We start from the raw sequence: 13656 nt of genomic DNA, 5'->3' as shown, positions 1-13656 counted from the left end.
ATCTGTGTCATTGAGGTTCTTTTTTTCTTGCACAGTTTGCTAAAAAAAATGGGAAGTAGAAAATGTTTTGCTTTCTATAAACCTTGTGCTGCAATCTTTCATATGTTCATATGAGTTCACATAGGGTGATGTTTCATCCTTTATGTGTTCATTATAGCCAGATGCTTGTACTGTATGCTATAAATATGATGCAAAAATTATTCTTAAAAGAGTTGTTTACTTAGAACCATCCTTTTTTGTTGAAAATCCCACCTACAGTGTGTTAAGCTACTGGGACCTCCAGTGATCATCTTTAATCTGTAGAAGAACTTTGCAGAAAGTGTTTCAATTCCCTGCAGTGCCACCACAGGAGAAAGGAAGCATTACACAGTTGCTATGGAAATCCATTCACTGTCCCTGAAATGTATTGATGTGCAAGGTCCTTCAAAGGGAGAGGGACTCTTCACGGCTGAGGACACATGTTGCAGAAAAGCTGTATTTTTTGTTGCATATGTTGCTGCAGGTTTTTTTTAGCCAATGCCAGGAGTGGATTCAGAAGGACTGGGAAATATAACAGCAGCTCTTATACAGCATTTCTGCAACATCTGACCTCGGTCTAAAGCTTCTTGAAACGTCTTACTAGTGCTAGGTTTATCCATCATGGAGACCAGTTTACGCACATTGCACAGAACAGCCTACACTGCTGTCTTACCTTCAACTTGTTACTAATGAGGTTATTCTTTTGCCATTAGAAGAAAAATATGTTACCATACAACCTTACACCAGCCAAGGAAAAGATGAGATTGGATTTGAGAAGGGTGTTACAGTGGAGGTCATCCAAAAGAATCTGGAGGGCTGGTGGTACATAAGGTAAGAGAAATGATTGATATAACATTAAAGAACGTCTCTCCAGCATCGAAGGAGTTGGCAATTGTGCATTTGTCAGAACGCCGTTTCTGCAATTCATTATCATCTCCTACTAACTTTTTACAAGCCCCATGTCTTCTCTATAGCAGAGTGCTTATTGCCTAGTTTACAGTTTCTCGTTGTGTATATTGTAAATGTCGGCTTTTGTACACGAGCTTTGGGGGGAGTTAGTGAACCAAAACATAGCAGAAACAAGAAGGCCTAAGTACATCAAGAGAAAAAAACATTTATACAAGGCTGGCTTGGATTGTAAAACTTTACTTGGTGAATCCAAGGAGATGTTTAAAATACCTGCAATCTTCCTGCCCTCATTGTGTATTGTCCCGCACGTAAATCCTGCCTCGCCCTGCTTTGAAGTTTGATGGAATAGCAATTGTTTCTGTGTTCTAATTATATCACCTGTTGACAGAGGTTTGGTTAAGATTGCTTTTTTTCTCCAGTAATATACATATTTGCAACAAGTTGTATGTATACAAATTCAAAGAAGCTACAACTCTTTAACCCCTTAAGGACCAGGCCATTTTTTGGTTTCGCATTTTCGTTTTTCCCTCCTCACATTTCAAGAGCCATAACTTTTTCATTTTTCAGTTCACAGAGTCACATGATGGCTTATTGTTTGCGGGACAAATTGTACTTTGTAATGGCATCATTCAATATGCTGTGCAATGTACTGGGAAGCTGGAAAAAAATTCAGAATGAGGTGCAATTGGAGAAAAAATGCATTTGCGCCATTTTCTTATGGGTTTAATTTTTACAGCGTTCACTGTTTGGTACAAATGACATGTTACCTGTGTTCTACGTGTCAGTACGAACGCGGTGATACCAAATTTATATAGTATTTGAAATGTTTTGATACTTTTAAAAAAATGATAAACTTTGCAAAATAGAAAAAAAATTTTGTGTCATCATGTTCTAACACCTGTAACTTTTTCATATTTCCATGTATGGAGCTGGTTGTGGTGTCTTTTTATGCGGGACAAGATGACGTTTCTATTGATACCATTTGGGGAAAGATCTGATGGTTTGATCACTTTTTATTCAATTTTTTATAGGAGGCAAAGTGTTGAAAAAAACGCTTTTTGGCTGTTTTTATTTTTTTTGCCGCTACGCCGTTCGCAGTACGGGATAAATGTTTTAATATTCTAATAGTTCGGGCATTTTGGAGCGCGGGGATACCTAATATGTTTATGTTTAATGTTCTTTAATTACTTTTATAGCTAATTTAGGGAAAGGGGGGTGATTTGAACTTTTATATTTTTTTTATTTTTTTAATACTTTTAAAAACTTTTTTTTTTCTTCTGTTACATTTATGATCAGACCCCTTAGGTACCTTGAAACCTAGGGGGTCTGATCGCTCATACTATTCACTGCAATACTACAGTACTGCAGTGAATAGCAGAATCCCAGCACTTCTATTAGACGATGCCTCTGGCATCGTCTAATAGATCTCATGCAGAGACAAGCCTGGAAGCCTTCAATAGGCTTCCGGCTGTCATAGCAACCGATCACCGCCCTCATGTGACGTTCAGGAGGGCGGCGATCGGCGAAACATGGCGGCGCCCATGCCGCCGGCGCCGTTTACACACTGCGGTCACGTTTGACCGCAGTGTGTAAAGGGTTAACAGCAGCGATCGGCTCGGGCACCGACCGCTGCTGTTATTGGCAGGTCCTGGCTGTATTATACAGCCAGCATCTGCCGTGTATGGAGCGAGCTCAGCGTGTGAGCTCGCTCCATACATCCCCATGCGACCCATGACGTACAGTTACGTCAAGGGTCGCTAAGGGGTTAAACTGGTTGTACACGATTAGAAAACACTTTTCACCAGAACCGAACAACACCTGTCCATAGGCTTTGTGTGATATTGCAACCCAGCTCCATTCACTTCAATGAACTGTAATACCAGAAACAGCCCATGGGTTGTGTCCGGACCGATAACATTTATTGTTTGCAATGATCAGAATTTTTGTGCCACACCACTACATAGATCTATGAATGGTGTAACTCTTTAGTTGACCTTCTGATTTGAATAATCTTGAATATGATAAATCCTAAGAATAGTAACCAAGGGGGTGCTATTTGTGGCATTACCTTTGAAGCATGTTATATTTTGTCCTATGGGAATGTCGTCTTCGATTATAGTGTCTTTTCGCTATTCAATGTTCAGGGGCTTTCCGAGATTGTTGACCCATCCGCAACTGGCACCTCTCCATCAGTACAATGCTAATGTATATGCTACTCTTGACTGTCCCCTGACAGCAAATGTTGGAGGAGAAAAGAATTGGGTAGTTGGATTTCAACATGTTTAATCCTTTGTTCTCAGGGATAAAATACACTGGTAATGCTGGCTGGCAGCAACTTTCTTGTAGTTCCCTGCTCAGAACATGTGTGTTTGGTGAGACTAAGCATGTATGTGTACTATATGTGAAGGGCAGGGGTCAGGAGGAATAGGTGATAGCTATCTAATGCATATGGCCAACCTGAGACGCAATAGCATGCTGTCCATTTGTCTGGGCTATACAATAATTGTTGCAATAATGATTGTGCAAACTCTTTTTTTATTATTTTATTTGTTAATTGAGAACAAAGTTTGCTGTAACCTAATACCGTATAATGTGGTAATACAATACAGTATAATGTGGTAATCCTCTTCACATATTTCTGCCCAGTTCTAATAATCATGTTAAAGTATAATATGTGTTAATCCACCTTAAGTATTATGGCAAAATCCTCCTTAAATATGTATCATGCTAAAATTCCTGCACATGTGTTGATCCTCATTTCCTGCCTCTTTCGCCTTGTATCCCTCTGGAGTGGGTCCCAAGCTGGAGAGCAGATGTTAGAAGCTGGTCTTCACAGACACACTTACGCTCTTTATTTTTGGACATTCCTTTGATTCTTCTTAATCGGAATAATATTACAATTAACAAATAACACACATATGCAAGTTCACAATCTCTAATTATTATTTCCTTGCCAAAAGCATACAAACCACAAGGCCTTTGTTTATAAAAAATTTTTAAAAAAGTACATTCAGTTTTCTGATTGACGATTTATTGTATTTTAGGTACCAAGGTAAAGAGGGCTGGGCTCCTGCATCATATCTGAAGAAGGCCAAAGATGACCTGCCATGCCGAAAGAAAAATCTTGCCGGTCCCGTGGAAATTATAGGGAATATCATGGAAATTAGTAATCTCTTGAATAAGAAAACCAATGAAAAGGATGGCCAGGTTGGAAATGAAATTGAAGAGCCTCATATTAGCAAGAAAGAGATTAGTCTGCCGATCCTCTGTAATGACTCGAATGGAAACTCAATGATGACTTCAGAGAAACCAACACCGAAAGCCACTCCAGGTTCTCCAGCTGTGGCAAGAATAGCTCCACAAAGATCTGAAATAAGTAAGTCGAAAATGTCTGTGTTTTTTTATTTCATTGCAGTGTTTTTGTCACAAAACTTGTTTTTCACCAACATAATACATACTGTATACATATAGGACTCTCCTACCAACATGGTCAGCACACTCCTCAACCGGATTATATTAGTTTCCACAGTCAGATTAAGTTCTTAAAAGAAGACCTTGTTCATCATGTTGTTTAGACTAAAGTCAATGGGAACGGACACAGGTGGAGGGGTTCTGTCTGTGTCTGTTACTCTGCTATAGTTAATGTCTGTTGCTGCCATCCTGTGACAGATGACAGCAACAGACATTAACAACGGTAGTAGTGTGCACATAGCCAAAGCCAATTTTTACACCAACTACTGCAGTTAGTACACAGTGGCATAAAGTTGGTCAAATTCAGCTGATCATGCCATACACTTGTAGCTAGAAAATTCCTGCCAGTCACATTTTCAGCAGTTGGTGCAATATCAGTGATGGTGAACAATTATTCATATTAATATCTCAAACCATGGTCAGTCAAAATTGGCTATTTGGGCCAACTTTTATTTCATGTGTATGGGCAGCCTAAAGCAGTGTGAGAAAATGTAAGACACAATATATGGGAGATAAATACTGTTAGAGGGGAGGGGGACAACAGCGGGATGCAAATGATTGATCTGAGAGTACTTCACAGCTTACCAGCAGCATGCCATGAACAACGTGCCGACTCTGCACAGTTGAACTAGCTGTTTTTGGGGAAATGCTTTGAGGCGCAATTCTTGATTTTAATACCACCTAGGGGACTGGTCATACAGTATTGGTTACCATACTGTTTGTACCGATATTGTGTGGGGTAGGGATCTCTTCCGTGAAGTTCTAAAGTTGTAATATTCTTTCTTTATTGGTAATCTCCCAGTGATTTCTCTGCACATAGAATTTGCTGTGAGAAGACCAATAATGTGTAGCTTAGATACAGAATTTTTGATTGCATCTACAATGGCTTAAACTGTAACTATAATTTTTTTTGTAATAGATATTATTAGATTTCTTACTTTATTGTACTTTTATTTATTTTGCAGTATTATCAAGTATTATTCTTTTCTATTGTTCTATGGTAGTGTTTAACATTATGTTTTTTTTCTGAGGTTTAATGCATTCTTTAATCATATAAATTTCTTTTGTACTTGGCAGGTTCTCCAAACCTGAGAATGAAACCACCACCCCGGAGAGAATCAAGTCTGGTTTGTTGTCCTTTATGTTCTTCTATTTTTTTTTCTTGGGAATATGATCGCTTTCTTTTCTTTAATTGGCTAAATTGGATTGACATGAGTATATGTAATCTAAATAATGCAAAGACTCATTATGGGGCGTATAGTAAGTGATATCCCTGTAAGCACTGCTAGATCTGAAAGAAAAAAAATACTTATGAAACACAATAGGCCATTCTAAGCTAAGTCTGGAAGCAATTTATGGAAATTAAGATGTGGTGTGAGAATGTTAGTGAGCAGCGCAATGTGATGTCCAATACGTAAAGACAAACAATGCATCTGGTACATATGTAATAAGTAACATATGCCCTGGTTGGGAATTGTCATTGGCCTAAAGGATGTATACATTTGACAGGGCAAAAGACTTTAAGCTGTCAATGTTGTCTTAAAGGGAGTCTGCCAACAGAACCCAGTGTATCAATCCAGCTCCGCAGTTAGGTGAGGTTCACCTGAATTAAACTGTGTTTTTCCCTTGTGAATTGGTGCCATCATCGCAGTTTTTGTTACTATGCAATTGAGTTCCTTTGGCGTTCATACAGATAAACATGGTGACATCAATGGATTCACTGATTCACAAGGAGGAAACATTGGTTGATTCAGGTGACTCTAACCATACTATCTGTGGGACAGTGTTGAGCTAATGTGCATTTGTATTTTAGGAATTTATGACATAGCAACAGAATATGCCATACTGTATGTGACCTTGTCCTATTAGGAGGACATGGGTTTCCTAATCTTCATTCCAACAGATAAGTCTAGGTTCACATCTGCATTCGATCACCATTCAGGGATTCTGCCCTCCATTCCATTTGAAAAATACAGAGAGAAAAGTCCTGCAAGCAGGACTTTTCTCTCTGCACTTTTCAGGTAGAAACCCGACAGATCCCATTATAATCTAAGGTCTGTAGTTCCCAAGCGGACCCAAAGAACGGAAACCCCACTGCAGGTGTGAACCTAGCCTCAGACAGCCTTCACGTTTAGCCTCAGCTTGCTTGGCCATTGCTTTACCTTCCATAGATTTAAATGGAAAAGGACGCAGCTACTTCTGTCACCGGGGATTGGGGGATCTTACATTTTTCTAATAGGTGACAGATAAAAAATTACACCACTGCTTATCTGAATTTATTCGCATATCCTGTGGTAATATTTGAAACAAACAGGCCACCTACGTTCTCCTAACAGTTACAGAGGTGGTACCCACAACCTGTTAGACAATACATGTGAATGCAAGAAATTTTGTAATCCGTCTTAAAGAAATGTGTTTCCCTTTTCACTTTAGTGGCCCCTCTCCTCCTTATCGTCACTCAGGCTGATTATTTATATAGAATCCATCTCCATATTCAGCCTCATACACAAAAGTCTATGGAGAGAGGATTAATGAGGAAGAGGCAGCTAAATTATGTATTGCCTCATTCTGTACAATGGTAAAGTCTTATCTCATAACATAGCAGTGTTAAAAGAGCTCTCTAACTCACAGTGTAGGAGAGTGTCTTTTCCAGCAGCCTCTTCCTCCATAGACTACTATGTAAAAAGTAACTCAACTTAATAAATGGAGAAGGAAATATTTTTCTTTAATAAGATATATTACAAAGTTTCCTATGTTTACAAGTACTATTCATTTATGAAAAGTGGTTTTATAATTGGAGATACCCTTTAAAACAAACAGAGATTGTATTCATCTATTTATACTTGGCATATCTTTAAGTAGCCAAATATATATTGTCTGGGAAATTTTCTCTACTTTAGCTGATATCAGTCATCTTTTTACATTTTTCTCTATGTGAATATTTGCAGCTGTGAGTTATTTATCAAAAATGTGCCATAGCTCATTACGTCTACAAGATCAGGTACTCAGAGGACCTAAAAGCAGACCTTTTGAAACTATATCCTTGTTAATTTATGTTCTCCAGGGATTTCAATTGCCAAAACCTCCGGAGCCTCCATCAGTTGAAGTGGAGTACTACACCATTGCAGAGTTCCAGTCTTGCATATCTGATGGGATAAGTTTCCGAGGAGGTCAAAAGGCTGATGTAAGCAAAGAGTTGTGTTCTTTGAAGCTTAAGTTGTACTGACTAACCTCATCTATGGAGAGGGCATGACCTCAAATATGTCTGCAAATCATAATCCAATATTCCTGAAGACTGAGTCATGTAGGATTAACATAGAAAAGAGTTAATTAGCATATTATTTGCTTTATATTGATATCTAATCTATAAACCACTAACACAAACACAAATAGTAACTAGTGTAAATTACGATTAATAATTGTGATTAAAAAAAAAATCCTAAGATTATATTAGAATGGAATCTATACACCATATTTCATTTGTGTCTGTGATGTGTGAGAAAGTGGTATGGAAACATTTCAGAGGTAGCATCGCATTATATAGAAATCAGAAAGCTATGAAGAAGAAGTTGAAACCTAAAATTTGTTATTGTTTTCTTACAGGTCATTGAAAAGAATTCTGGTGGTTGGTGGTATGTACAGATTGGGGAAAAAGAAGGATGGGCCCCATCTTCATATATTGATAAAAGAAAGAAACCAAACCTAAACCGGAGGACAAGCACGTTAACAAGACCAAAGGTTCCCCCTCCTGCACCACCTACAAAACCTAAAGATGTAGATGAAGTGTCATCTACCCGTCAAAGCTGCTCTGTAGACTCCAAAGATTCACCAGCAAAGCAAATCTATGAAGAGCCAGAATATGATGTCCCAGCTTTTGGCTACGATCCAGAATCTGATGTGAATGATTCATTTTCTCAGAGTAATTTTACTGATGAAATTGTAGAAAGTATGTTCCAGCCCTCCAAATCTTCACCCGTTTCTTCTCTTCAAAGAGCAAAATTTCAAGTGGGAGAATCTTGTGAAAATGTCAACAATGAAGAAGAGACGATCTATGAAAATGATGGTTTCCGATTTTATGTGGAGGACACAGCGTCTAACAAGGAGTCAAGCAAAGAGTCAAGTGGAGATTCTGATTCATTGAAAAGTTCATCATTGGTTCCAAGAAACTCTCCATCTGGAACACCTTCTAAACCACCACTTTTAAAATACAAGTCAGAAAGAAATGTCCAGCAGGAAACACCAAAAAACGTTTCCTTCTCAACAAATGAAGAGAAAAAGCCAAGATCTGTATCTGATGCTGCTTTGAGATTAGTGCCAAAGGTTGGAGCAAAGAAGGATTCTGAACAAAAACCCGGAGTTATTCCTTCAACCAAAGCAAAGCCATCTGTTAGACCGAAACCCTTTATGAGTAAAAACGATTCTCAAAGCCAGGAGAAAATGGACATTAGCACGTTGCGAAGACAGCTGAGGCCAACAGGCCAGCTACGAAGTGGGCTTAAAGGTTCTAAAAGTGAAGAATCAGAATCTCTTCCAAAGAGCGCTTCAGAGGATATTGAAAGTCCACCAAGGAGAAGTTCAGTAGATAGTCCTTCAGGTTCTTCACAGTCATCCGTATGTCCAAATAATAAAGAGAAATCTGAGGATAGTAATGAGAAAGTATTTCATACGGCCACAAGCGCCTATCAAAAAGTCATGGAAACAGAAATTAGTTTTCCAGCTGGAGCAAGAGTAGAAGTCTTAGAGAAACAAGACAGCGGTTGGTGGTATATAAGATACAAAGATTCAGAAGGGTGGGCACCATCACATTACATAGAACAAGGGGATAATAAGCAACAGGAAGCCTCAACGTCTGAGCCTGAATCTACGAAATGTAAAAAGAATGAAAATAAGTCAAACAGCCTGGAAAAAATTGAAAAAAGAGTTCAAGCATTAAATACAATTAACCAAAGCAAAAGAACAACACCTCCAGTTCCCTCAAGACCACCTGGAGGATTCTCAAAACCTACAGGGCAAAGTAGCAATGTTGTAAAGTTAAGAAATGGAATAAAACAAATTGCAGTGAGACCCCAGTCCGTATTTGTCTCCCCACCACCCAAAGAAAACAACATTGCTTGCCATTTGCGCAGAAATGAGTCACTGTCCGCTACAGATCATATGAGGTCTGTTCGAAGAAATTCCTCCTTTAACACCGTCCGCTCTCAGGTAAATGAGTCAAAGTTGAAACCTACTGATAAAACAGAAGCGGACACAACCCAGATGGAAACATCTGTAAGATCTCCACAAAGGAATGGAATCCCAGTGTCTACTGTTCGACCTAAACCCATTGAGAAGTCCCAATTTATCCACAACAACCTTAAAGATATTTATATCTCTATTGCTGACTATGATGGAGATGATGAAACTGTTGGATTTCAAGAAGGGGTTTCCATGGAAGTGTTGGAGAAAAACCCTAATGGCTGGTGGTATTGCCATATTCTTGACAGTGCAAAACCATTTAAAGGATGGGTGCCTTCAAATTATTTAGAGAAAAAGAACTGATAGTGCTTTATGTGGAGATAATAATATAACGTAGACACTTTTGAGATATTTTCTTAATTTAAAGGTTAGACTGAGCGTTCATGTACTTGGAAAGCCAGCAGTAATGATCTCCATGATGTAAAATCGAGTTCAGAAAGTAATATTCTTGTTTCTATAAAGCAAATATTAAAGAAGAAATTATCCTTGTGGAAAAAATTTTGGGGGAAATAACGCAAGGTATAACATCGTATTGTGATCGAGCAGTTAAAATGAAAACCATGTTTTTGTGCCTTCACTTCATTATCTGGAACACTAGAAATGTCCCAAAAATCCAAGGAACTCCTACTGGCACGGCCTGCAGAATACTATGTCTGTGCTGCTTTTCCCTGACCTCTCGTCTATTTGCCAACAAGAGTAGACACTGTTTAGTGTCTGAAAAAATTTTGTAACTCAAACAAGGAATGCTAGACGTTGTAATTAAACGTTTCTATCCGGTTTTTGACTTTGTATCCCATGCTCTAATTTGTGTTTATTTTTGGCTTTTGCGTGTTTATCTGTATTAGTTCAGAGTCATAAGATTCTGTACAAAACCAAGCCTTAGTTGTTTTTTTTTCTTAAGTGCTTGACCATTTAGGTGGCATTTAGATTTTTCCTCGTAACTTTTAAGGATTTGATTAAATTGACTAGCATTTGGTGTTCAAGATTAAAAAAAAAAAAAAAAAAAAAAAAAGGTGCTTAATAATGGCCCAAAGATGCAAACCACTTAAGTAATATAAAAAAGTAGCCCTAAAGGTTCTATACCTCGTAAGAAAAAAAAAATTTGAAACCGCATGGGGCATTGTATGTCAATACATAGATGCACATGGGTATAGCTGGATTCTTGTAGACAGAACAATTCTTTAAAACTCAATTTAATGCACTGTGTATTAGGAAGTTAAAGGAAGTCTTCAAGTTAAGAAAAGAAGAATCTACTTTTTAAGAAGCCGTACCTCACCTGATTTTTTTTTTTTTTGCAAATCTTCAGTCTCCTGTACGTGAACAAAGAACAGCAGTACAGTATAGACTTTAAACAGATGTACGTTGTTTCTAGACAAAAAGTTCAACCTTTTTTTCTTTTCCCTAGCCCTGAAAACCCGTTTAATGCTTTGCTAATTTAGACCTATCTTCAAGACGGTGTAGCCCCCCCCCCCCTTTAAATACCACTAAACTTAAGATACCAATGATTTTATGTAAGGGTTAGTGCTGTATATATGTAAAATATTGTGTATGGGATATAAATTCATGATTAGGAAAGACGTGCTGTTCAATAATCCCAATATATTGTAACCAGTCACTTTTGCAAGTGTTTGGTAACTATTGGGTCTTTGAATGTAGTCAGTCAATTTTGTGATCTGTTCTGTAGTTTAAGTTTAGTGGTCCTTTAAGTGAGTGTATTTGGTGTTTCATATGGCATGTATATAATGTATACACTAATGTGCCCTCTTCTGAACACTCTTCAAAAGCTCATCGGTCTGCAGTGAGATTTGCCATTTGTCCTCAGACATGTTGTTTACATAACATTTAATTCACACTCTACAGTTTGTATATATTGTCTGATAATTATTTTTTAAGTGGTTTTTTTTTTTAATTATTATATTGTATACAGGAACACGTGATGAAAACGTGGTAAAGAAATAAGCAGAACAATGCAAAGATATACATAGGGTGAGCAGCCCTTTGTACTGTTGCCGTTGCATTAGTATAGGACACTCCTAAATAGTACCTCCTATTGTGGTATTTTATGAATGCACACCATGGGAGAAGGGGAGAGTATTAACAGTGCCAGGGATAGAGGCCATCCACTTATAGAGTGCCTCTATGACACCATACTTGAGAGGCAGACAGCTAGCCAAATTTGTGTTTGTGTGCACTAAATAAGTGTAAACGTAAATACGTCATTGAAATTATCTGTGTTCTACTATTTGTATGTATATTTTCTGTGCTAAAATAGTTATGAATTCCTTATTGGAATTTTTTGATTTTGGGGGTTTTGGTCTTTTCTTTTTGTGTCCAGATAAACAGTTTATCCCATCATATACTGTACTACCATGCAAGTCTGTACTGCCTGTACTAGCTCTTGTGTATTAGCACAAGTGCTACTTCCTTGGACGTTTCTAGTATAGGGTGAACATGTGTAATCGTTGAACAACACAGAAAAAGCCATTTTGTAAGATTTGTAACCATATGGAGATGTGTACAACTTTAGTTTTTATATAGGAATATATATTTAGATATGTAGGTAAATTGGAACCCAAATAAGGTACTGTACCTTTAACTTAAAGGGGGTTTCCACATGAGTTATACATGTAAGTTAAAGGATGTTTCCAATATGGCAACCAATCAGAATTCTCTTCATTTGCAAAATCATTCATGACCTCTTAGATAGTTTTGATAGGTGTTCTTCATAAATAGTCGGTGGTGTAAAGAAGGAGGTGTTCCCCTTAAAAATATATATATATACAGAATGATTTCAACTACTCAAAGTAAGAAATTCTGTATATTACAACATAAGCCGCCTTCTTACATAAACTGCCTAACTGTTAACAAATTTATTGGCTTTGATTTTTTTTTTTTTTTAATTATTATTATTTTTTTTAGAAGCTCTATATAGTTCTGCTGGACAGTATTACATAGAATATACATAGAATATCTGCTTGACTGCAGTACTAATAATAGCAATGATTTTAGTGGTTATTAATATTAGAACTATGATTGTGTTATCAATAAGGATGAAGAAGTGGTTCATTATGAGAAGCAGATGCACTTTATTAATAACATGTTTTACATTCAAGTGCATTATGAAAAAGTGCAGGACATACAGAACATACATCAACACATTAATTTATATATATAAGAAGAGGTTATTTATAATTATTTATAGATATTTGCAAATGCTAAGCCAATATCAGTAGAGAACTCTATGGCTTTGCAAACTTAGTCTTATATTCCATGGAACCTGACATGATCCAAAATCTTGTATATGGCTTTAAAGGGAGCCTGTCATCAAAATCCAGCCCCGCAGATCAATAGGTTAGGTTCTCCTGGATTAAATGGTGTTTTCCCCTTATGAATCGCTGCCTCCGTTGCCAAGATATTGCCTTTTTTTTGTCAATATGCAAATAAGCTCTTTGGAACAACAAGAGTGTTACTGTTGCTCCAAAAAGATAAGGGCAATGCCCTGGTTGCTGTAAAGAGCTCATTTACATATTGACAAAACGGCAATATCTCAGCAATGGAGGCACCAATTCACAAGGAGAAAACTCAGTTTGGCTGAGAGACCCTAACCTGTCTGTGTGGTTGGGTTCAGGTGAAAGACTCCCATTAAAGTTGGTGGCAGCCAGTTTGTGGGCTAACTTTAATTGAAATTGCAAAATTGGGATTAAAGGTGGCTATACACATTAGTGTGAAGTTTATAAAAAATTGACAATTTCAACTAAAGTGATCATTATTTCAGTGAAATTTAACAATGAACCATCACTTAAGCTGATCAATGACACACCGTCATTATCTAGAAAAAAGTTGACTGTGTAAAATTTAGAAATAGTTGATCATCGTTAAAGGGGTTTTCCCATCTCACTTTTTAACCAGGTTGCTTGTTCTCTCTTGTTCTCACTTTCTGTATTGTTCAACCACCTGGTGCGCAGGTGTTGACAGTTTGATTGACTACACACCATGAAGTACCTCACTAGATATAGACATTGG

The 13656-nt window shown here is 37.5% G+C and overlaps 1 protein-coding gene across 4 annotated transcripts in view; it reads left to right on the top strand.

Moving 5' to 3' along the window:
• The window catches only part of SH3PXD2A (SH3 and PX domains 2A), a 185318-nt gene extending 174863 nt beyond the window's left edge, over positions 1–10455 (top strand). For all 4 annotated transcript variants that reach the window (XM_075257489.1, XM_075257490.1, XM_075257487.1 and 1 more), the window contains 5 exons: positions 732–849; positions 3972–4303; positions 5476–5525; positions 7463–7582; positions 8002–10455. In XM_075257489.1, coding sequence (XP_075113590.1) covers positions 732–849; positions 3972–4303; positions 5476–5525; positions 7463–7582; positions 8002–9936 — 2555 coding nt within the window. In that variant the 3' untranslated portion in view covers positions 9937–10455. The remainder of the gene's footprint in view (positions 1–731; positions 850–3971; positions 4304–5475; positions 5526–7462; positions 7583–8001) is intronic.
• The last annotated feature ends 3201 nt before the right edge of the window (positions 10456–13656 follow it).

This window comes from Leptodactylus fuscus, chromosome 10 (assembly GCF_031893055.1).
Source record: "Leptodactylus fuscus isolate aLepFus1 chromosome 10, aLepFus1.hap2, whole genome shotgun sequence".
NCBI classification, from domain to species: domain Eukaryota; kingdom Metazoa; phylum Chordata; class Amphibia; order Anura; family Leptodactylidae; genus Leptodactylus; species Leptodactylus fuscus.
The sequence above is the reverse complement of the archived record's forward strand: the minus strand, read 5'-3'. Positions and strand labels throughout refer to the sequence as shown.